At 40.0% G+C, this 22,969-nt stretch overlaps 1 protein-coding gene across 1 annotated transcript; it reads right to left on the bottom strand.

Moving 5' to 3' along the window:
• Nucleotides 1-8,455: 8,455 nt before the first annotated feature.
• On the bottom strand, nt 8,456-21,323 carry LOC101165231 (transmembrane and coiled-coil domain protein 3). Its single transcript, XM_004069540.4, has 4 exons — nt 21,014-21,323; nt 10,610-11,565; nt 10,390-10,525; nt 8,456-10,191 (listed from the first exon to the last, which is right to left on the bottom strand). The coding sequence occupies exons 1-4, from the start codon at nt 21,074-21,076 to the stop codon at nt 9,886-9,888; spliced, it is 1,461 nt and encodes a 486-aa protein (XP_004069588.1). The 5' UTR covers nt 21,077-21,323; the 3' UTR covers nt 8,456-9,885.
• Between the last annotated feature and the right edge of the window lie 1,646 nt (nt 21,324-22,969).

Below are 22,969 nucleotides of genomic sequence, written 5' to 3'. Positions count from 1 at the left end.
TCAACATGTTCTTGTAGCATTTTCTCGTGATGGAGGACATATATAAGACAACTAAGATTAAAAAAGCATTTCTGAGTATTTCTATATTCAAATCATGGTGAATCAGGAGCAGACAATAAAATGCTGTTGGAAAAAACTTGTAGCTGTGACATAGGTGCTACAGTCAGCGGGCCACAAACTGCCACTCTTCATTCTGATGCACCACTTGCAGACAAATAGATCTATGTACGTCATCATTTTCTTCGTCTGAGCTGTAATTTGGCTCAAAACTGTACGGCTGGACAGCTCTGATATTGGTTGCCGTTTTTGTTATACTGCTAGTGTTAGGTTCAGGATGTGAGAGGCACCAAGCTCGTGGGAGAGAGTGTTAACAAAGGGATAGTGGGAAATGTGGGTGGCCTTACTCTACGCCAACAGTCCCGCCCACCAGTCAGAGGTGAATTTCTGAGGAACTGCTGCTGCTCTGCAGAAACTATGTCCTGGAAGACAACAGATCTTTTTGATTTTGGCTAAAAACAGAATCACAAATAAAACGGAAATCATTAACAAAAGACCACTGAGAACATTTTTAAAATAGGTCAAAAGATGATCGGAGTAGGACTTTACAGGCTTTCAAGCACGTTCTGGTTGTTTACAAAGGGAAATTTAGAAATTAACATTTATAAAAAACAAAAATTTGGTTTTAATTAAGCTTTCCAGAGTCTTTAGCAACTGATTCTATACCTGTCAAATCCTCACAGAGGACAGTATTCAGTCAGATCCCTATCCATTTGATCACGGTGTGTCAGCAATCCTTTTATCTCCTCCAGTATTTTAGTGATCATGTTTCAATAATCTACATGTATGTGATTATGTCACATCCGTCCTGATTTTTATAAAACTGAAACACATATTAAACAGTCTTAAAAGTTGATAAAGTAGTGCAATGGTAACTGCACTGTATCAATATTTCATCAAGTTAATTTTAGCTTGCATGTCTAGTTTCCAGCAGCAGCATCTGGGGCAGGGAGGGGGGTAAATATATGCTAGGATAAGTGAAAAGAGAAAAAGCTGAAAGACTAACAGATTTCTAATCGTAGCTCAGATAACTACACAACCATAACACGCTCACTCCAACTGCCAGTGTTTGTATTACTCACAGGAGCAAGTGTGAACGCATGCCCACACTCCATATTGGCTCATGCACATTCAAGCTTATTTACCTGTGATGAAATCCAGACAGATGGTTTCAGTGGAAGCTGGCACCTAACATTGATGATTACTGATGATTTCCCTTCCATTGTTCATTTCTTCCCTTTACAGATTCTCACTCACTTCACTGATTATGTGCAGTTCCTCTTTCACTAAGAACACAACACCACCCCCTCCATTTTTACCAGTCTTTGATCATTTCTTTTTTTTTCTCCTGGGATATCCGGAGAAAGAAGTCGTAAGGAGCTGGAAAAGGTATACGCTTAAATTGTGTGATTGAACGAAATCCCCCTGCAGGAGGCTATTCCTGCCACACAACTGTGAGACAGTAGACACCCTGACTCAAACACGCAGTTTGTACACGTATGTGAAAGAGGAAATGGTAGAGGAAAAAAGCAGAAGTTTTGGAACCGAAATAGAGAGAAGCAAACTTCTTGTGTCTGGTTAGCGAGGTCAGCTTCAAAACTGCAAGGATCATGAAGCAAGGCTTCAAACTTACCAGACAGGAAAGACTGGTGTCTGCTTACAAGCACTTCCGGCACTTCCGTGTGTGTTCACTCAGTTTTGCTTAGCTGTAATCCCCAGTCAAGGAGTGTAAGCAGGAAGACATGTTTCAGCTAGAGATACAGTCTTTTGAAAACAGGAGGGGAAAAACTGCAAGAAGGGAGAGCTGTGCAGAGAACTGGTTGACAACACATGACAAAGTGTTGATAATGAGCTGACAATGTCTGGCTTCAGTCTGTAAGTGTCAATCTGATGTGGCAGCAGCCGGGCAGCAAAGCAAAGATAAAAAGTAGATACCATCAGAATTGGTCTAAATGATTCATGGTTCCTTCTCAAACACATTTTTATGGCTGATAACAGACCCCCAGTTCTGATGAATCTATTGAACATTCTCCCCTAAGAGTCAGTTTCAATGCAAACTGACCCCCTCTTTCATGAAAATAAATAAATTAAAAATGTCACCATGCTGTAGGTGTCAGAATGAGTTGTTTGTTCTGTAACAGAGAACTCTCACATGGGTCGGAGGAAAGAGAATCTCTCCAGTCTGTCTTCAGTCGGATCTTTCTTTCAGCCAGGCCCCCCTCCCTCCCACGCAACGACCATCTCCGGATTGTCAGCCGGCCCCCCCACAAATGCAACACAAACGATGCAAAAAGAAAAACGAATGAAGCTTTGTGTATTCATAATGAATACAAAGCTAATCCACTCAATGAAACCTCCTTTTTTTTAACCCTTTCGTCACGTTCAAGTTAAAATAACCCATCAAGTCAAAGATAAAAATAACAGTGGGGAGTCTTTTGATTAAATGTATCCTTTCTGGTATAACATGGCAAAAGACTTTAAATATGTGTCGTTCTTTCAAACAATTTTCTGAAATACAAAAAATTAAAACTTGGACATTTCTATCCAAGCATGGAGTAGGATAAAGCAGTAAAGCTTTGCCACAATTTCAATGAGAAAGATCTTCCTCATTTCCATGGACAATGGGTTTTTACATCGTTCTGCACACCACCAACCAACAAGGCCTTCAATCTGAACCATTAGCTTCTCAGCAAATCACAGTCATTCTTCTGCCTTTAAAGTCACGAAACATTGTCTCTCTGCATTGTCGACGATGATTCTAAAAAATTTCAAGTAGGTGAAATGCAGGCATGTCGTACAGCCTTAGACTTCTCCTAAATCCTGCTGAATGTCTAAGGGGCCTATCAGTGCTGCTCACGTGATAAGTGATGGCTCCTTGGGTGAAGTTTGACTGTTAGAAATTAGATAATTAAGAAATCAGAGTGTAGTTTGTGTGGTAGTTCTACTTGCGTCCTATGGGCACTAAAGTATCACATGCCCACCCCTCGCATGCAACATTTGCTTGCAGCCTTACTAATGACTAGAGTGTGGCATCACCTATATGTCATTAGTGCATCCAACTTAGAGTATATTAGCTTTACAAATACATTATGATATACTTACCATACACTTGCCATCTGAAATGCGTTTCACTTTCAACAATGTCCCTTTAGGTGGCTGTACAAGCCTCAAGGGAACTGGAAGGCACACCTGCTCTCCCCTGGAGATGCTGCCCTCCCACTCTACGACCTTCCACATGCCCAGACAACCCAAAACCCTGATGCATTCAACCCCAATACGGGCACATGTTGCTGAGGCTTCAACCACCATCAGCATCTAGGCTTATGATCTAAGATCCAATCTTTTACCAAGCACACAAGAGGTCAGTGGCCAAGAGCCTAACTGCCAAAGGTGAACTTATTTCATCCACATCTTTCTGTATCACAAAAAAATCCCTACTCACATTACTAACATCTCTCCTTATTGGAATACTGAGCTGAACAGTTGTTGCGCAATATGAGAATGTTCTCCATTCTTGGGATTCACTGTTCTCTGAAAGGTTTTGAATGATCATCCACAGCTCCTGGTTTGATGTTAAATTCCTAAAAAACCTGAATTGCTGGATCATTCATTCTTGTTTACCCTCTTTGTGTCTCAGATAAGTGCTGACCGACAAGAACCTGCCTAAACAATAAAGAAGTCTCCAAAACCTCGGCATGGATTCAGTGGTGACACAAATGTGAAAATAAAAGCTGACATTGGAGTGGAGACAAATATCTAAGGCTGTGATGACTGCTAAGAATATCTCGAGCAAACTGGCCCAAAGGAAACCCCTAAAACTATCTACAGACATTACACATAAGCATAATTTTTAATACTTTTTACAACTTGTTATGGCTTTTCTATTAAGAGAGGGAACTGGTATGTGTTTGTTCAGCCGTTCAGGTGACATCATTTGTTTATGGAGATCCAGCGACAGGATCAACAGATTGTATAATTACTCTGCAGTGATAGTGTATCACTGTCATTGTCTGCTGGCAGTGTAATGGAACCTCGGAGCCATAAAAGACAGTGATTCACCCAACAATCCACTTTTTCACCGCTGGGCTGCCAGCCTTTAACTCCGAACCTCACTCTGGTGCTCAGCGGTTGCCTAGCAACTAAAGGAAATCGGAGGTGCCTTTGATTTAAGACGTTTGAAAAGGTGATTTATATGTGGATGTTGATGAAGAATGTTCTCATAAATCAGAGTTGTTTTTTACTAATTACTTATAAGTGTTTCTTGCTGAAAGCTGTATTTTTGTCACCGGGTCTGCAGCGTCCCTAAGCTGCGAATCTTACGCTTGTTGATGCAGGAAGCTGCTGCCAGTGACTTGATGCAGGGTGAGTTTTCATGCAACAGCCAAGGAAAGAAAAATGGTTTCCATGACTCTCTAGAACAGGAAAAGGGAAGGGCTCAGCATGACCAGAGGACTCTGCGTAATCTGCTGTACAAGATGCCAAAAGGTCAGAACTTTCCCATAAATTGAATTTGTATGAGTGCAACAAAAAAAAAAAACGAATCTGACACACTAACTGATGGACAGAATAAAAACTAATGAAGAATACACAAAGCTTTTGCTGTACGTCACATATTTTTCTAAACAGATAAATGTGTCCCTGTCACTCCCCCTCTGGAGGGAGAAGGAGCTGCGGCAGTCCTTTTGATGGCCTCCTTTAGGTCTTGTCCCTCTGCAGTCACCATGCCAACCTATGTGGGAAAGAGACCAAGCCCAAAGAGAATTGATGAGGTCCTGAGATAATTAGCAGCTCATTATGGAACCCAATGAATAGACCAGCTAGCTCCAGGAGCCACATGAGAGTGCAATGGAAAACACTCAGGATCGAAGCTCACATCAAAGGAAAACGCTCGACCAGATGATAAAGAGAAGAGAAGAAAAGGAAATATTGCTCCCCTACAAATATAGCTCCTAATCCTCCCTGTTTGTGTGTGTGTATGTGTATGTGTATGTTTATGTGTATGTGTATGTGTATATGTGTATGTGTGTATGTGTGTGTATGGGTGTGTGCGTGTGTGTGTGTTGGGATCTTTAGTTCAAGTATTTTCTTCTTCCCCAGAGATCTGAGCTGTTTCACAAATGCACAAAACACAGCTGGTCTACTCAGACACACAAACACAAGTGTGGGTGTGTTTGTGTGTGTGCACAAGTCACCCTTTGACTCTCACACTTAAGCTCTTATGAGAACACAGAGAGAGCTGCAGTTCAGTTTTCAAATCTATCCGCTTCTCTCCCACTCCTTCACATAGGCCCTAAACATGCAATGAAGCACATTTAACAATAGTAAGGCTCATTTCTGAGTGCGGAAATATGAGTTTACTGAAGAAATGGAAAGGAATGAAAGGAAAAGATGCTGACAGATAAAGGGAACCTAAATCAAACCTGCGCTGAGAGAAATTCCACATTATTAACAAACTACTTTTAAGTCGTGAATATGGATTTAAAGACAAAACAGTAGGTGGGGAGCTGGAAAAACCTGGATGTACTCTTTTTTTATTTATTCTTTTAACTTGTCCTGTCCAACAGTTAAGCAAACAGATGAGAGCTGAAAGCTTTTTGTGTTGGACATATTTTACTTTTACAACAGGGGTTATGAATCTTATGATACACCAGATGCATATTTAAATAAATCTCTTTTGTAATTTCAGCTAAACTTGATTCATATTAATTATATTTGTAAATATTTTTTTTTTTGTTGTTGGACCGGACGGAAAAGAAACCAGTCCTGTCCACCCCACCCCCCACCCCGCAGCATTGGGCCCAGGCCTCCCCAGCCCAAGGGCCTGCAGCGTCGACCCCCCAGACCCCACACCCGCCCACCCCACACAAGGAGAGAGGAGCGAAGAAAGCGCCTCCCCCAGGAGCAAGCCCAGGCCTGGATGTACTCCATGGTTTTAAATTTTAGAGAAATCTTCAAAGTTTTCCCCACAGATTGCTTTCTTTCTCCTTATCGGCCGCCTGATATGAGCACCGTTTCATGCACTTATGGTAGCAAAACCGAATCAAAAACAGATTTCTGAGATTATTTAACTACTCATTGAGATTCCAGGTGTTTCCCCGAAGATTCAGGTTTGAAATTGGTTCAGCACACTAATTTGCCAAAAGTTCTGTATATATCATTGTGCATGAGCCTTTATTATTACACCTCCTTCACTTCCTTTTATTGCGGTTTAACTGACTTTGTTTCAAATTTTGCTGTCTTCTTCAATTACAAGGTCTGTTTGCAAAGGCTGAGCTACAGGGGAGCTAGGGGTGCACCCACCCCGAGTAATAATAAACTCGAGCCAATAATAGGATTATTATTTACAAAGATTAAGAACTCATCAATACAAGCTTCTTTAAGCATTATTACATCAGCCAAAGAAGTGCTGTTTTAATATTAGTGATAATAACGATAACAAGCTCAACCACTGTTTTATTTATTCTAAAATACAAAATATCACAGAAACTAATATTTAAAAAAGCATTTTCTATGTTTTTTATATGAGTGTTCCCATTTTGGCCTTACCATTAAAGTGCATTTTAACTAAAGGGAATTGATGTTTGATCATCTGCTTGCTCCATACCAAACCTCATCCTGTTGAGAGCCACATCGCACATTCAATACTACAAAACGCATGACTGATTACAAAATCTGCTGCAGACTTGGACTTAGTATTAAAAAACGTGTATAATTAGTTAGAAGATTAAAAATGTCACAGATTTTGAAGTTGTGATTCCCATGCGCTGTTAGCAGATGTTTTCCTCTGCTGTGAGGTGAAAGCTGGAGTTATTTTTGTGCGTTTTTAGAGTCAGAACTGACAAAAAATAGAAATTAATGATTCAGGGGGAAAAAGGCACGATTCTTTTTTGGCCATGCAGTATTCCTGTTCTTGATCAGAATTTGGAGTGTTGCACTTGCGCCCCCTACTGGTAAAACTTTTGCATCAGTACCGAAGTGATGAACAGTTTTCTTGGAAATTGTGTAACTATAGTCTCTGTTTCATCATAAAAAGCAAACAAGGCTAAATTTTTGAAACAACCCACACCTTCTCTAGTAATTACAGCCAATTATTAAAGCTAATTGGGTATTTCTAAAATATGCTAGTTTCCTTCCCTTCTGTTTTTTTATTCCCATTCATAAAGATTTTATCTTATTTTGCCTTTTATTTTGAAAAAAAAATAATAGAATCAAGTACTTGCTGACACGTCAAACACATACAATGTTTAAGTGAACTGTCTTTTAAAGATTTGACACGCCCAGAAATATTTAAAGGTGAGGTTTATTTGCATTTGCAAAACAAAAAAAAAAGGAACACAGAGTCTTTCCAAGAAATTCCTTCAAAAAAGGTTCTCTGAAAAACTTGTTTAGGGTAAACTTGTGATTGCCATTTTTTTTAAAACACACATCTACTTCACACCTTTGAACCATTTTGGTGGGCCTCAATTTGAATCCTGACAAAGAAACCCACATCCATGCAGTTGGTTGCAAATACACAGAAATAAAGACCTATCTAGAAAATTACCTTTAATGTCTGCATTGTGTTGAGACGTGTTTGGGTTTTCTCCAGATGTTAGCCTACCAGAAGTCCCATTCACCGAAACATGATGCACATAGTTTGATATTTTTACCTAAGGAAGCTTGTGGCTCTGAAGATTCTGTGGTACAGGGTTATGGTTAGTAAAACTGGTCCAAATTATTTTTTATTTATGTAGAAAACTGCAGTTAGTTCATGTTGTTGAATTATCCCACACAGATCTATGTGTTTAGAGCTTTTTTACCTCAATAATTTAAGATCTATAAACTGTGTTTTGTGCGTTTCAAGGGCAATTTCTTTCATATTTATTTAACAATGATTTGTAAAAATGCAGTTTCAAATCCATTTTTAAAAAAAATGCAAATAAATGTGTATCTGCATGTCTAAAATAAAACGGGTCGTCAATGTAAATAGGACCTGGTTCATAGTTGAACTTTAGTTGAACATAGTTGAACTTTTTAAATGAGGATAAACTGTCCAAAAAATGAAGCCAAAAATGTATAACCGTTCAAAATGTATAACTGTTCAATTATGTTTTTGTGTGACACTCTGGATTCTAAAAATTAAAAGAAAATATTTAAAAAGTAAAACTATAACCATAAAGGTTTGCAGAACAATTAGTCAGGCCATGTTTTTTGTACATGTTCGTTTTCTTCGCCACATCAGCCTAAGGTGACAAGGTTCATAAAAGCTCTGGTAGAAATCAGTGGAAACATAAGAAACTGTTCTTCAGAAAAAGGAACATGGCAGTACACTTCTGTGTCAGCGAATGTGTGTTTATGGGAAATGCTTACCGGTAATCATATGACAAATATTGCCTTTACACAGAATACCACAGTCTTAAGCAGATTTAAAAAGTTGGTTTAATTTAACAGAAATCATCCGACAAAGGCACATAATACACTAAAAAACATGTATAGATTGATCTCATAGTGCACCAAAGGTGCAAACAGCGTCAGTGTAAACAGTGTCATAACTGTAAATCTTCACTGAATATACAAAATAAGGAATGAGGGGGGAAAAAAACAAAAAAAAACAAGATGGTCTGTAAAAGATGACAAACATCAACACAAACATGTTATGGCAAAAGATCATCAGTGGTCCACAGAAATTCTCTAAAGAAATAGTGAAATAATTATCCAAAGAATCAGCTCACAGCTACATAATGAGATTTTTTGCGTGTTATTCCAGGATTATAGAGGAATGAGCCTTGCATCACAGTATAACCCGCTCCATCTCCTTCCCATTGTTCCTTAACAATGAAACAGAGCTAAATCCCAAACAGTTATGCAAAGAAAACCAAGCGACCAGCTCTGCTTGTGTTTCCTCTCCGTATGTTAGTATCTGCACTAGAGCGCTGCAGTGAGGTGCTATAATGCTCACAGGGTAATGCAGGGAGATTGATTTTTTTGGCCTTTAAGAGAGAAAGGAGGAGAAAAAAAGCTGGTGTTAACAGAAAAGGCCTCTGTGTATCTCCTATAAGCATTAATGACACTTCCTCACACTTTGCTGCATCACCAGAACCCTGTCATTCCTGTAAAAGACTCTAGTAAAAAAAGAAAAAAGAAACAGTCAGTTCTTAGCAAATGCTCTGCAAACGATGCTTTTTATTTCTAATATATTGCACTTCAGACATCAGCAGCTCTCTGGTAAACTCTCCAGAATAAAGATGCCACAGTTGAATGTCAAGGCAATGAGAAAAAAGAACAAAAAAACAAAAAAAGTTCAAAGCCTTTGCTGTTGTTTAGAGATTCTGAATTAAACAGAATTTTGAAAATATGTAACATTTTTATGTGATATTAGCCGACAGCCTTATCTTAACTGCAGCCCGTACCCAAGCTAAACCACATGGCTACATTAACAGATGTGAGATGGGATCTCTCGCTTCAAGACAGCAAATCAATGCAATTAACAAGACGTACAGTTTGTTTTTTTAAAGGGGCGAGTAAAAGTTTTGTAGTTCCCGCCAACTAGTGATGTCCGGTTTCCTGTCTGTGTGCAGTTCTCGTCAGCCTTCTCAACCCATGACGATCTCATTGCGATTCCTCGTGTAAAACTAGTAAAATTAGTGCATAAATATATATATTTTCCTTTTTATGAAATTGTTAGTTAAAATGCAATTAAGATTCAAAAGAGTTTCAGTCTGTATTTAAAAAGTTTGACCTCTTAAAACAACGTGTTATTGTGTCTTTGAAAGATTGTACAACCAATCCTTTAAGACGAGAGGATTCTCACACCTGACGGATTCCGCGTCAATTGTTCGTTCAGTGTTTTCAAGCAGGCACCAGCAACCTCTCCAACGCGTACTGTAACCGGTCCCAGTTCTTCCAGAAGACGGTCAGAAAGCACACCGCCAGGATGGTGCCCAACACGTGATAGCGGCTCCTCGTCAGAGGGGCGGCGAATTTGGCAGCAGTGGAGACGCAAACCAGGATGACGGTGATGATGGCCAGCATGATGTTGATGCTCTTCCCCACCAAGACCCGGGCGTCGTGGCTCTCCAGCTGGACCGTCTGCTGTTGGTGCTGCTGCTGGAGCTCCAGCTTGGACACACGCGTCTGACACGTCTCCAGAGCTTCCTAAGGGGATTTGATGGTTCAGGAGGTTAGGTTGATAAAAGTCAGCTTCCACATGTGACAGGATTGTTGTGATAGCAGTTCAGTACGAAGGATTTGTAATATTTGGCAAATGTTTTCATGTTGCACTGTCGTGTGCTTTGGAAACAAGTTCTACGCCTATTCTTTGAGCTTTATGATCCATTCTACATTCCAACTTACCTGTATGTCCCGGGCCCTTTCATGAGCCTGATAGGTCACCCTCTCCTCTATGCTTGCCAGCTCCTGCTTCAGATTGGTCATTTCATGCTGATGTAGCTCAGTTAGGTCATTCAGCTGGTCTTCCAAGCGCTCGTACCTGTCAGTCAAAACACACATGATGTACCTTCAAAGGGAATATGTAAAGTTCTCATGCAGATTTTAGAGAGAAACATTTGCACACCGGTAGCGTTCTTCCTGTAGTGTTTGGCTGATAATGTTGTATTCTCTCTTAAATTGTTCTTTTATCTCCTCAATATCATCCTCCAGTTGATCCTGGGCCCCTCTGATTTTCTTTACATCCTCCAAACAAATGTCCACATGGCTCTGGCCTTCTCCGTCTGCTGGTGGGTCCTGAGCAGGGCTCTGGGCCTGCACCTTCACTGCGTTCCCATTGCTTTCGGCTGAAATTGAGGCACTTCCTGAGGAGCACTCGTCGTCACTGGGATACTTGGGCTTGCCCACCAAGGACGCGCTGCTGCTCAGCCCCTTTGCTGCGCTGTCCGTGGGCAGCTGGGAGGAAGTGTCTAGAGTGGTTTTGAGTTGGGAAATGTTATCGGCGCTTCCAAACTTGTTCCTGATGAGATTGGCAAACTCTCTGGGCTTGCTGAAGAAGAAAGGCGGAGACAGGGAAACACCCGGCCCAATGGTTTTGATCTTGTCCATGGTTGGGTGTCTGCCGCTGCCGGTCATATCCTTGAGCAACTGTCTAGGGGACTCTCTGGGTATGGTGCTGTGTTTGACGGGGGGAGGCCGAGAGGACAGGACATGTTGGACTTCCCTGTCTTTCAACTTCTGATGGTACTGCTCCAGCTTCTTCTGCATCTTAGCGATGTTATGAGCCGACTTCTGGTTTTTCTTCTCAAACACCTGCTTGATGCGCCCCACCTGCTGCTTGTCAGCACTGTTCATGAGCTTCAGATATTCCGCTAAATTCTCATTCCGCGCCGTGTCCTCAATCTTAAGCTGTTCTGTGACTTTCAGAATCTTCTGCTGCAGATTGTCCAAACAGGAACGACTTCGTTGGACCTCCAGGCCAAGTGCAGCACGTGGGTTTTCGTTGCACAGGTCCAAATCCAGATTGTTGTCTGAAGAGCCCCGACGCATTGAAAGCCAAGGGTCGAAATCCATACTTTGGTCCTGCAAGATTGTAGAAAAAGATAAAAGTAAGTGCCTGGGACACAGCATTCTGAATTCAACCGTCAAAAATCTACTGTCAAAGCATTCCCAGTGGTCTTTTAATTATATTTATGCCGTTTTAGCCAAAAAAAAAATAACTGTCATTTTCTAGGACAGTTTCTGGAGAGCGACAGGAGTTCATCAGAAATTCACCTCTGAATTGTGAGTAGGACCCCCCCCCTTCCCCTCCCTGTTGCTGACAGCACTCCATTTAAGCGGAGCAGGGAGCTTGTGGCCCGCCCTCATCACAATAAGTTCTTTTTTGTCTGCTCGCAATTCTCAACAGTTTAAATAAATACATTTCCTTCACATATGTCCTCCATCATCAGAAAAATAACATGAGCATGTCGAAAACACCAAAGCAAAAACAATGTTTATTGGAATGGGTCTTTAAAATATCTAAGAAACTAAATTAGGGAAAGTAAACATGGCAATAAAACTACATGCAAAAAAATAAATAAATAAATAAAATAAAATCAAGCATTTTTGTTTTATATACAAGACTATATTTTATATTCATTGCAATTATAGAGCATTACCTCCCACTACAACCCAAAACCCAAAATGTGTACATATTGTGTCTTTTAAGATATTTGCTAGCATGTTCATAATAACACATACTGGTAAAGACTAAGCCTGTGTGATGCACGCATTCCAAAGATGGTGTAAACTGCGATTACATGTTTACACATGCTAATCCAATCTCATGGCCAATCGGATGGACCCCTTCATGTCAGATACCAGCCTCCTTTGTACATGAGGGTCATTTGGAGAACATTTGAAGTTATTTTGACCTATATGTATGTTGCAGTGAAATGAAAATGATGCATTAGGAGCTTTTTGCTTCGCCATTTGTTCATGTCTCACAAGTCATATCGTCATCACTAATATCACACGTTGGGAAGTTTTCATCATATTATGCAGGTTTAAAAATGAGTAATGAAGTTATTTTGAACTAAATGGATATAGAAACACTTCTTCCAATGGCAAGTTAGTTTTTAAATAAACATGCTAACTGTTGCAGTCCTATTTGTGTCTAAAATTGTTCATGTTTAATGTTTCCCACAACAGGGATATTTTGTAGACAGTGTGAGGCCATCTGGGTGCTTCTCTAATGCTCTTATATGGCACGTCTGTAACTTTTTAAGGGACAGGCGTTTAATCCTGCTGTATGAAAAAAAAAACAAGACAGACTATGTTCAGATTAACCGCTATAAAATATGCGACAAAGGAAGCAGGGCGCGTGTGCATCTTATGTAGGTCATTTCATTGCTAATGTCACACAAAGCCACAAGGCTAACAAAATCCCTTCCTCAGACACCGTTCCCTACTTTTACAGTTGATTACATTTTTGTTTTTTGTTTTCAAGGTTTAATAACTTTTTCGCTGTTGTGTCAAAAGCTCAATGAGCAGAACACGACTCCAGCTCTGATGTGAGGAAGTTGAGCAGAACATGCAAGCAAGCACGCTCAGTTATAGCTGAAAAGGAAGAGAAGCATAGAACACATTTAATTAGAGAAAAAAAGGATAACAAACCAAAATCAAAAGGCCTCAGGGTTCTGCAAGTTGTTCACAGTGCATAGAGGGCAGCAATTGTAATCCCCCACAAAAAGGCCTATTTCAAAATGTTGTACAACTAGCACTGTGGGCAGTGCAAAGCTGTGCTAATCCAATGTAACACTGCTATTCAAGCGAATAAACATGCAACGGCTAACTAAAGCAGATTTAGGCCTCAATCCTGCTTAGCATTTCCACATCCACATGTAAGGGTCACATCCTGCGGGCAGGCGCCTTCAGTTCTTACATGTACTGATGCCCCCTGACTTCTCTGGATGGTTCATAGGTGGATAGAAAGTGATCCATGGAGTTGATAAAAAATGCTAAACGTGCTTAGAGAACGTTAGTTTCTCGTCTTAACGCAGCTGTGTTGATGTTTCATTTGGTTACAACAGACGGCTCCACAAACACCATGTACTCACAGAGAACCTGCCAGACTCGTTTTGGAGGATTTTGTCTGAGGCTGCATGTCTGTTATATTTTTTGACTACACCTAACATATAGTGTTGTTTTATTTGTTTACTATTCTCCATTTTGTAGGTGTTGCCACACACAGCCGGCTAGATGTGGTCTCTTTGTTAAATACTCTGTTTATATTTGCTGCATTTGAACAAAATGTTTAAGATGTCCAAGAGTTTCGGTAGTATTTTATGTAACCAGACCCTGCAGCAGTTAGGCAAACTTTACGCAAACTTTGTTGAAATCCTTTTTGTTTCCTGTTTGTGTGACGAACCTTGCATGGATTCATCAGTCAGCACCAAGTTTTATGGTTTGAGTGACTAATAGGCATAGGCTGTACTGAAATGTTACCCAGTAATGAGTCAAAGCTTTTGCGTTTCTCACACCCCCCCTTCAGTTGGATAACAGCTTCATCAAACATGTTGAACTCCTTCAGCTTCATCTCATGGGCCGCTGATAAGAACAGAAATCTCTCATTCCCAATGGCAAGCATGGGGGTGGGAGGATGAGGATTTGTTCTTGTTTTGAGCTTGGGATTCGCAGAACCAACTGTAAGCTGTTCTGTGCACCTCCGCATATACCAGACATTTTTGGGACATTAAGGTTGGTCAAAACTAGAACACACAGCAATCATCCTAAAATAAACACCAGCAAAACCAAACCACATGGCTGAAACCGAAAAGAATCAAGGTTTCAAACAAGAGCAGTTAAACAAGAACGCAACAAAACTGAAATCTGTTGGGACCTTTGTAACAGCCAAACGCCTAAAAGCTTTGATACAGTAAGGCAATGTCTTAGGGAACCCAGCTCTAGCCTTTAAAGTCCCACTCCAATAATCTTTTGATTTATTGTAAAAGCGTTCCCATTATGTTGTTTTTAGCCAACATTTTTAAAAACTGTCATTTTCTAGGACATAGTTTCTGCAGATTGGCAGTAGTTCAGAAATTCGCCTCCGAGTTGTGGGTGGGACTGTTGGCACAGAGTACGGTAAGCCCACCACCACAGATGGAAGTGAGCCATCTGTTTGCACTCCCGCCTGCTAGCTTTCAGACCCCCCACAACCCCAACCTAACATTAACGGGGCAACAAAAATGGCAACCAGCATTGGAGCCTAAGGCTTTACAGTTTTGAGCCAGTTCGGATGGGGAAAAAGAAGATGTACATGGATCTATTCATCTACAAGTGGATACATCAGAATGAAGCGGAGCATGGAGCTTGCTGCCTGCTGATTCTAGCGTCTATGTCACAACTACAAGCTTTATCCACTTGCATTTTTACATCTGCACCTGATTTACAGTTATTTTAATAAAGAAATACTCAGAAGAATAATTTTAAGCTTTATTTGTCCCCCATCATCAAATAAAATACCATAACAGCATGTTAAAAACTCAGTTTTCATGGGAGCGGGTCTTTAAGATCTACTAACCTGCTTGTCTTCCAACTCATTGTATCAGAACATTGGAGATTCTGAGTCACTGAACACACCTGTCTGGGGTAATCACCACCAGGTAAGGTAGGGATCGTTGGAGACAAAGCAGAGGGATTGATCTTTAGGGGTTGGGGTTAGGTAGCCCTACTAAACCATCCAAAAAAGGCTACTTTTTCTGTTGTTTTTATCCAAATATATATGTAAAGTAGAAAGAAAAAAGTGTAGTTCATATTTGCTAAAGGTAGTATTTCCTCAATAACCATGAATTATTTGTATATTTTTTAACAGGGGTGCGTACTTTTGACTCCAGCAGTTTTTTTTTCCCCTTTCTGTGAACACAATATTTTAGAAAAATAGTGCATTGCCGATTGTTTTAAACATTCTATGCCGCGCAGTTTTGAATGGGCATGCCGGGGCATTTCAGCTTCAATCCTAACCCCACCCTCTCTGGCCTACGTCCTGGTTGAACACAGAGCTCTCTCTGTGCAGAGGGGAAAAAAAGAAGACTTTGTCATTTTCTTACCTCGGCTCTGTTCTGGACCGTGCCGCAGCATATGGATTGTCTCACAACAATCTCACTCTGTCCAGGGGTGTAGGCCTATCGAAACAATTGACATACAGTCCGGCTGCCCTTTTGCCAAACCAGTTTCTCAGAAAGAAAAAAAAGAATCGAATGTCCTCTCTGTTAAAGAGGAAGTGGACTGCTGGATAATGCTTACATTACCATACCTTTCTTTTTTTAAATGAGAAGTCAGTTCAGTCAGAAAACAAGAGTGCAAAGCGTTTCTGTTAGCTATACATGAACTAACTTATGTGAAAGTTTTACATCTTGCACTACATAATAAATGAACTCCCCCTCTGGCATTTTGGACACACACAGATGTTGGACCTATGCAAATAAATAAAATCATTTTGCTGCAGAAAAACTAAGAGAGACAAGGATCTTATTTTGAAGGCAAGATGTTAAATCCTCCATATGTACCCTACCCTTCGACTGGAGCAGAATTTGCATTGCATGGCTGGAACAAAGTACATATCCCGTAGAGCAGACTTTTGCAAGATGGGCCCCAATTTATGAGCTCAGCCCACATAACAAGATAACTCAAACAGTTTTTTTTTTTACATTCCAGGGCTCAGCAGGATTCCTAAAATCGACCAATTTTCTGTTGAGCGACTTGATGAAATTTCACCTTTTGGGTTTAATAAAACCATTTTCCACTAGCTCTGCTTAATCGCAGGTGCAATTTAACTGTCTGTCTTGCCGAGCAGATCTGCCAAAATGAGGCTGATGAACACGTGGCCCCAAATCTGTGCGGGAGCTGCCCCACTTTCTGCATGCGTGCCACAATTCTCCAGGTTCACGGCAATTCCAGGGTGAGAGATGGTAACAGCACAACTAAGGTGTTGATCTGCGGTGCAAAAGGGGAGCAAGGGGGAGAATGGAGCCCAGTAACTAGGGGAAAGGCATTCGCAGCAGTAGGAAGGTCTGTGAGAATGGCCTAGAACTAAAAAGGTCACTGATTGACACCAAACTAGGGTTAAAAGAGGTAGAGCTATCACTTCCATCTGATACTATTTCTGAGAGCACCAAGATAAACTCCTGTTTGTCATGAAAACTGTGCTGAAAGAGAACCATTCCATTTACAGGTTTTAGCTGCGCATATCACCATTTTTTCTTAGTCTTTCAAAATATGATTTGTCTTGATAAACCGAAAAATTCTCTTTTTTTTCCCCCCCACAGATTTTAGTACTTAAGATGCCCTCTACTAATTTATCGCAATAGGCATGGAGGTAGGGCTGGACTACACTGTCAAACTAGGGAATCCATTCAATTATGAGTCATAAGTTTAGTCAATTTCCAATTCAACTCAATTTATTTAAACATTTCTTTTTTTTAAAGTTTACTTTGTTTAATTTTGAAAAAGGCTTTTTACTTAAATAGTGATTTCAATTGATGGTGGAACTTTCATTGCTGAAATTATAATTTTTTACATTAAAGACCTACTCCAATCATTGTTTGATCCATTTTCAAAGCGTTCCCAGTTATCCTTTAAGCCCGATTATGCCATTTTTAAGCAAAATGTGTTGTTTTCTAGGACATAGTTTCTACAGAGTGGCAGTAATTCCTCTGCAATTCACCTCCAAGTTGTGGGTGAGACCGTTGGTGGAGTAACCCTGCCCCAACTTCCTATCATCCATCTACTTACACACTCTCCCGCTAGCTTACAGATCCTAAAAACCCCAACCTATCATTGCAGTGTTGCAAAAATGGCGACCAATATTGGAGCTATCCAGCTGTACAGTTTTGAGCAAGATGCCAGCTCAAATGAGGAAAATGAAGACGTGCATGGATCTGTCTCTCTGCGATGGATGTGTCAGAATTGAGGGGAGCTTGTGGCATGCCAATTGTAGTTTGTGCGTCACAAGTACAAGCTCTTTCAAATGATGTTTTCGTCTGCTCCTGATTCACCATGACTTGAATAAAGAAATACTCAAAAGAACCCAGTTTTAATCCTAATTTCCAATATGTCCTCCATTAACCTAAAAATACCACAAGACCATGTTAAAAACACAATTTTCATTGGAGTTTGTCTTCAACAACTTGCCTCAGACTGATCCATCTGGTTGGATCGTAGGAATACAAATCAACTCACCGATTCTTAAAAGGTTTATTGGGCTGAATTTAAAAAAATTGCGTTTTTTAAGTAAAGATCAGTTCACAATTTTTCAACCCAGCCTGTAGAGTAACCCCATCCCAAAAAAAAAACAGTTCCTTTTTACTCAGCAAGTTGGCAATAAGGAGCTAGATTAAAAGTTGAGATAAGGGTTGAGTTTTGAACTCATCATAGATAAACTACAAAAGGTGACTCAATCACCCTTTTCATTAAAATAGACCCTTTGTTTCTCACAGGATGTGCGTCTCCTTTCAATATTTCAAGCCCCCCCCCCCCCCCCCCCCCTTCTGCCCTACATAACATAGTGTATGACCAACACCGCGACCCATTTAACATGATCTGACCTCTTTTACAAGGAACAACATAGGAATCCATGTGGATTGGCCTCGATTTTAGCTTAAAGCCTGGCGTTGTGATGCTTTCTTTAAGGGGTTCGTTCATTCAGGAGACATTTTACGTGAAGAAGTCATGGGAGTCAGTAAAAACCAAAGGAGATGCTGCTTATCTTGCATTGCGGTGTGATCTGCTCATGCTCACTCTTAGATCAATAATCTAGTTAGTGGTTCAATATTTGATGCAAACTCAGACTGTATCGCCCGCCCGCAGCATCAGAAACAGAGAGAGCAGTGATTCAGCAGGAAGTCCTGCACTTGAGTGAAAGCTAAGAAATTATTTAGAATAAAGTGGTGGTGGGGGGGGGGCTATGCAGAAGCAAGTTAACTCTTCTGGAGTTCTGCTAAAGAACATTTTAGGGCGGGATCAGCAGAAAAACAGAGAAAATGCATGTTTTTCTTGCTAAACCTGCTTTTTCTTCTTTTGAGATTGAACCACAGCAGCACCAGAGGTTTTCTGAGCAAACAGGAACTATCCTCAGGACAAGGAAGTCATGTCTGCAAGTACTCGCAGGCTCAGCTGTAACCTCAGCGCCGCCTCATGAGGCCGAACAAACAAATCCAAATGAAAGCACAGGTGCTACTAAGAGCTGTACAGAAAATTTGATCCCAGTATCAGTGGGATTGTAATGAAGCGTCTGTGTCACTGGCTTGAGTTTGGGCAGCAATACAAAGTCTGGGAGCCAAACAGGGCTGGCACACTCGTGGGGATGGCACAAACCAGTCCCTTCAGCCGAGAACAGAACCACAGAGGGGAGGACGCTCATTGGTATTCCCTCCAGCTGATCCAAATGGATACAGACACTCTCCAGCCAGGATTCACGCAGGGACACGGACAGAAAACCCGAGGCAGAGAAGGCATGACAGGAAGCAAATCTTTCAATTTAACGGAGAGCTGAAGGCCTCAATGCTCCTCCATTTTCTAATCTGCATCCGACAGCTGCCTGCGAACCCTTCTTACTTGACTTGAGGGGGCAAACAATCATTCTCAGTGAGAGACTGCAGGGGCCAAAAAAAAGAAAAGAAAAGAAACAGCAGTGCAGTATTTAAAGTAAACTTTCCCAAGGAAATAACTACCAGGAAGTCACGGGAATAAATCCCCTGGTCGCCATGATCTCTTAGACAAGCAGGTCCAAACCAGAATCAATAACCCATTAACACTATCAGTGTCTCCCTGCTGAGTATTGAATGGGGTTCAATTAAGGTAAACATGTAGACATATTCACCGTACTGATTCAGAACAAGAGGAAACAAGGTAATGGTGTACGAGTGCTGCTACAGATAAAAGGCCATGAACAACTGACTCCTGCACTGCCAAACTGCTTTGAAAAGGTCACAACAGGCCACATTTGTGTTATTATGTATGATTAGACACACAAACAAAAAAAAACAATTTCAAAAAAGGGAATATTTAGGTGAACAGTGTAGGCACAAGCATGGGTTGCGCAAATCCTCCTTCTTAGAGGCACCAAGACCGACGTTTCAGGAACCAAGGAACAAAATCTTCAGCATTGCATCATTTCTGGCCTGTAAGTCATTATATCTGCTGAACAAAAGCTTTTCGAGGAGCAAACCTGACATCCAATTCAAAGAAAATCCACAGCCGCACAGGCTGTGGTTGGAAAGCAGCCCAACATAAAAGGCACGTTTCCATCCCAGTGCCTTTTTGAAACACCAGTTTCATGACTCAACGCTTTCAAACATGACATTTCTTATCGCGCTGTACTTCAAAAAGAAACATTTGCATTATTTTGGGTCGATGTAAAGAAAATACTTCCCTTTTTCTTGTTGGAAAGTACAAAAGAGGGTAGGCAATTTCCTATACCCCAAAATGTGCTGATAATAACCAGGAAGTCCCACTGCCCTATAAAAAATGTGCTTTAGTTTAACAATAATCCCACATTTACTTCTATCACTGGTACTAAAGGAACTTGCTTTAACTACATAACTGTGCTGATTATTCAGTCAAACAGGCATTTATCGCACGTTGTCATCAGTTAATGGTTGGTGAACTGTTATAGTTTAAGGTGTTTACACTATGATTCCTTATAAATATTATACAGTTAATTAAATATGTCAGATCTTGGAAGAATAGTTATTTTTGTTGATAAATAAAGTTGTTTTTCTTTAAAAGCAGACAAATGGAAATATCTTATCTTTAATTTAGTTTGATATAATGAAAAAAAAAGCATCACACCACTCACAGGATATTGAGAAAATGTTATATGAAGCATTTTAGTAAACACAGAGTTGAAACATAGATTCCAAAACTTGCACTTGAATTTATGATATATTTATATCATGAAGTTACCAGAAAAACTGACAGAAAGATGGTTCTATGTGCCTGAATGCATCACTACTCCACATTTCCACTCTTGGATTGCACAATTGTTTTTGTAGCACTGCCACACTTTTGTGATGCAGGTTAAAGGGCGGTGCTCGTTGTGTTGTTTTAGATGTCATGAGGAAACCGTGATAAACCCACAACAGAGGTGAGATGCTCCAGCCACACCAAGAAATATTCAAATGAAAACTATAAATAACAAAGGGGAAATATTTGCCAGCATTTCAAGAGTGATGACTGATACAGAATATCCTTCTTTGGTTCACCCAAAAAAACAACTTTCTTATTGTTATTATTATTATAATTGCTGTATGCACCTCTTGTTTAAAAAAAAACAAATAAAATAAAATCTCTCCTTGATGATGTGCATCCACCAGAATGCATGGCGGTGTTACTTAAAGCCCTTTGTCTGGGCAGTTCTGGAGCACTGAAGCGGCGCAGCTGTTCGCTCTCACATGACGTGGTGGAGCTCAGCGGGCAACAATGCATCGCTGGTACCGTGAAGGGGCAGAACTGTGAGCCAGCAGTGACGACACAAGACACATTGACTCACCATCCGGCGGCTGAGGTGTTTCTCTTCGGACAAACTTCGCACAGACACGTTCACGCCGGGCATAATAGCCCCCCTCCCGTTTGCGGCCAGAGAGGAGCGAATGGTTCGTTACTTTGGCAACGGCCCTCGTCTCCAGCTCGCGTCTAAACCCATGTCCAGGTGGTTCGAGCCCATTTGGCCCCCTTCGGCTCCTCGCGTCCGCCGTCCCCAACACACCGTGTGTTGTCGACAGCACTCTTCAACGTACAACAACTAAGTGTGGCTTAGGCTCCGCCCCACACCTCAGCAGGGAGGGGCGGGCAGAGGAGGCCCAAACTCTTTCGTCACGCGCGCCTTTCGGTGGAAGATAACTTGACAAGATAATTTATGCATTGTTCAATAAAGTTGGGCGGACAAAAAGCAGCAGCCAGTTCAAACAAGTAAAAAAAAAAAAAAAAAAAAACTTGACAAGATAGAACATGGACCTGTCTTGTTCATTCTGTGGAACTCAGGAGGAAACTATTTATCATCTGTTTGTGGACTGCACACATATTAATATGTTTTGGATTGAAGTGGGGAACTATATTGGAAATATAACTAAACAAACTGTTGTATTTTTGGATAAAGACATTATTCTGGGTTACTTTAATGTCAAAGTAGACAAAGATTGTATCTTCATCACACAATTGTTTTTATTATTGGCAAAATTCCATATTCATAAAGCCAAATGGTCAAACTCCAAACCTAAATTCCAGCAGTTTTTGAATGAAATAAATCAGTACTGTACCATTATCAAACATCTGCAAAACCAAAAAGCAATTCGAACTAATTTGATTTTTGAAAAATTTAAAATTTATTAAACCTCAAACGTATTTGAATTAATGATTCTTTTTGTATTATGTTGTATATGTATGTGTATATATTTATATATTTTTTGTCCTATTTCTTATATTTTTCTGCAATATGTACACATTTCAATTCCCCCTGAGACATTCACATTGTTATTGTATTATGTTGTTTGTCAACAAAGTATGAAGAAAAAAACTTGACAAGATAGAAACTAAATATAATTGTTGCATTTTTTTGGTCTGTATGTTGCAACTGTTCAATAAAAAAAAAAACTTAACAAGATGTAAAAAAAAATATGTATTTTTGAAAAAAAAGTCCATCACCTCTTTATCGCGCCACTTCCTTCTTTTGTAACCCAGTACTACCATCATTTTTCAGCGCTATATTCTTGTGAAAAATATACATTCTTGCACAACAGTAGACTTCCTGTTTAGTGTTTTTATAGTCTAAAGTAGTTGGTCTTTGATATTCTATACTTCTCCAATTCTTCCAGTATGTCTTTAAGTAATTTTCCAGCTTTACATGTTACTGATGTAAAAAAATATTGCAAGGTATTTAGTTTGCTGTTTCCTTAAACTATTTTTTTAAAAATTTGAAAACAAATTCAGAATATCATCTGGCTCAATTCAGAAAATGATAGAGAGGTTAATATGGGGAATTGGTAATTAACCCTGATATCAATCTATGATATCACACATTGCTAAAAGACTGCCCATATTTAAAAAAATAAAACAAATAAAAACGTTTTAAAACCCGGCTATACATACATTTATGGTTGGTGTAAAGTATAGACTTTTTATTTCTATGTCAGAGGGTCATTGCTCCCTTCTGAACCAACCTCTAGTGATCATTTGAGGAACTGCACCTTTTGGTAATTCCTATTTCTTTGAAATTTAAATACCTGTTTTAAAATAAATCAGTTTTGTGTTTTTAGATTCTGGTTTGTTTATTTCTGTGCTTTCTTTGTAGTTTACTTGCATAACATTTTAAAAAATTAAAAAATGAATACAAATACTTTAGAAACATGGCGGTAAAAAACACCAACACAATTACTAAAAAATATATATATCACAGCACATGTGCTTCTAGTGTATATGTATATATATTGTTATCTACTATCTTAATGCA

The sequence above is a fragment of the Oryzias latipes genome, chromosome 6 (assembly GCF_002234675.1).
Source record: "Oryzias latipes chromosome 6, ASM223467v1".
NCBI lineage: Eukaryota > Metazoa > Chordata > Actinopteri > Beloniformes > Adrianichthyidae > Oryzias > Oryzias latipes.
The sequence above is the reverse complement of the archived record's forward strand: the minus strand, read 5'-3'. Positions and strand labels throughout refer to the sequence as shown.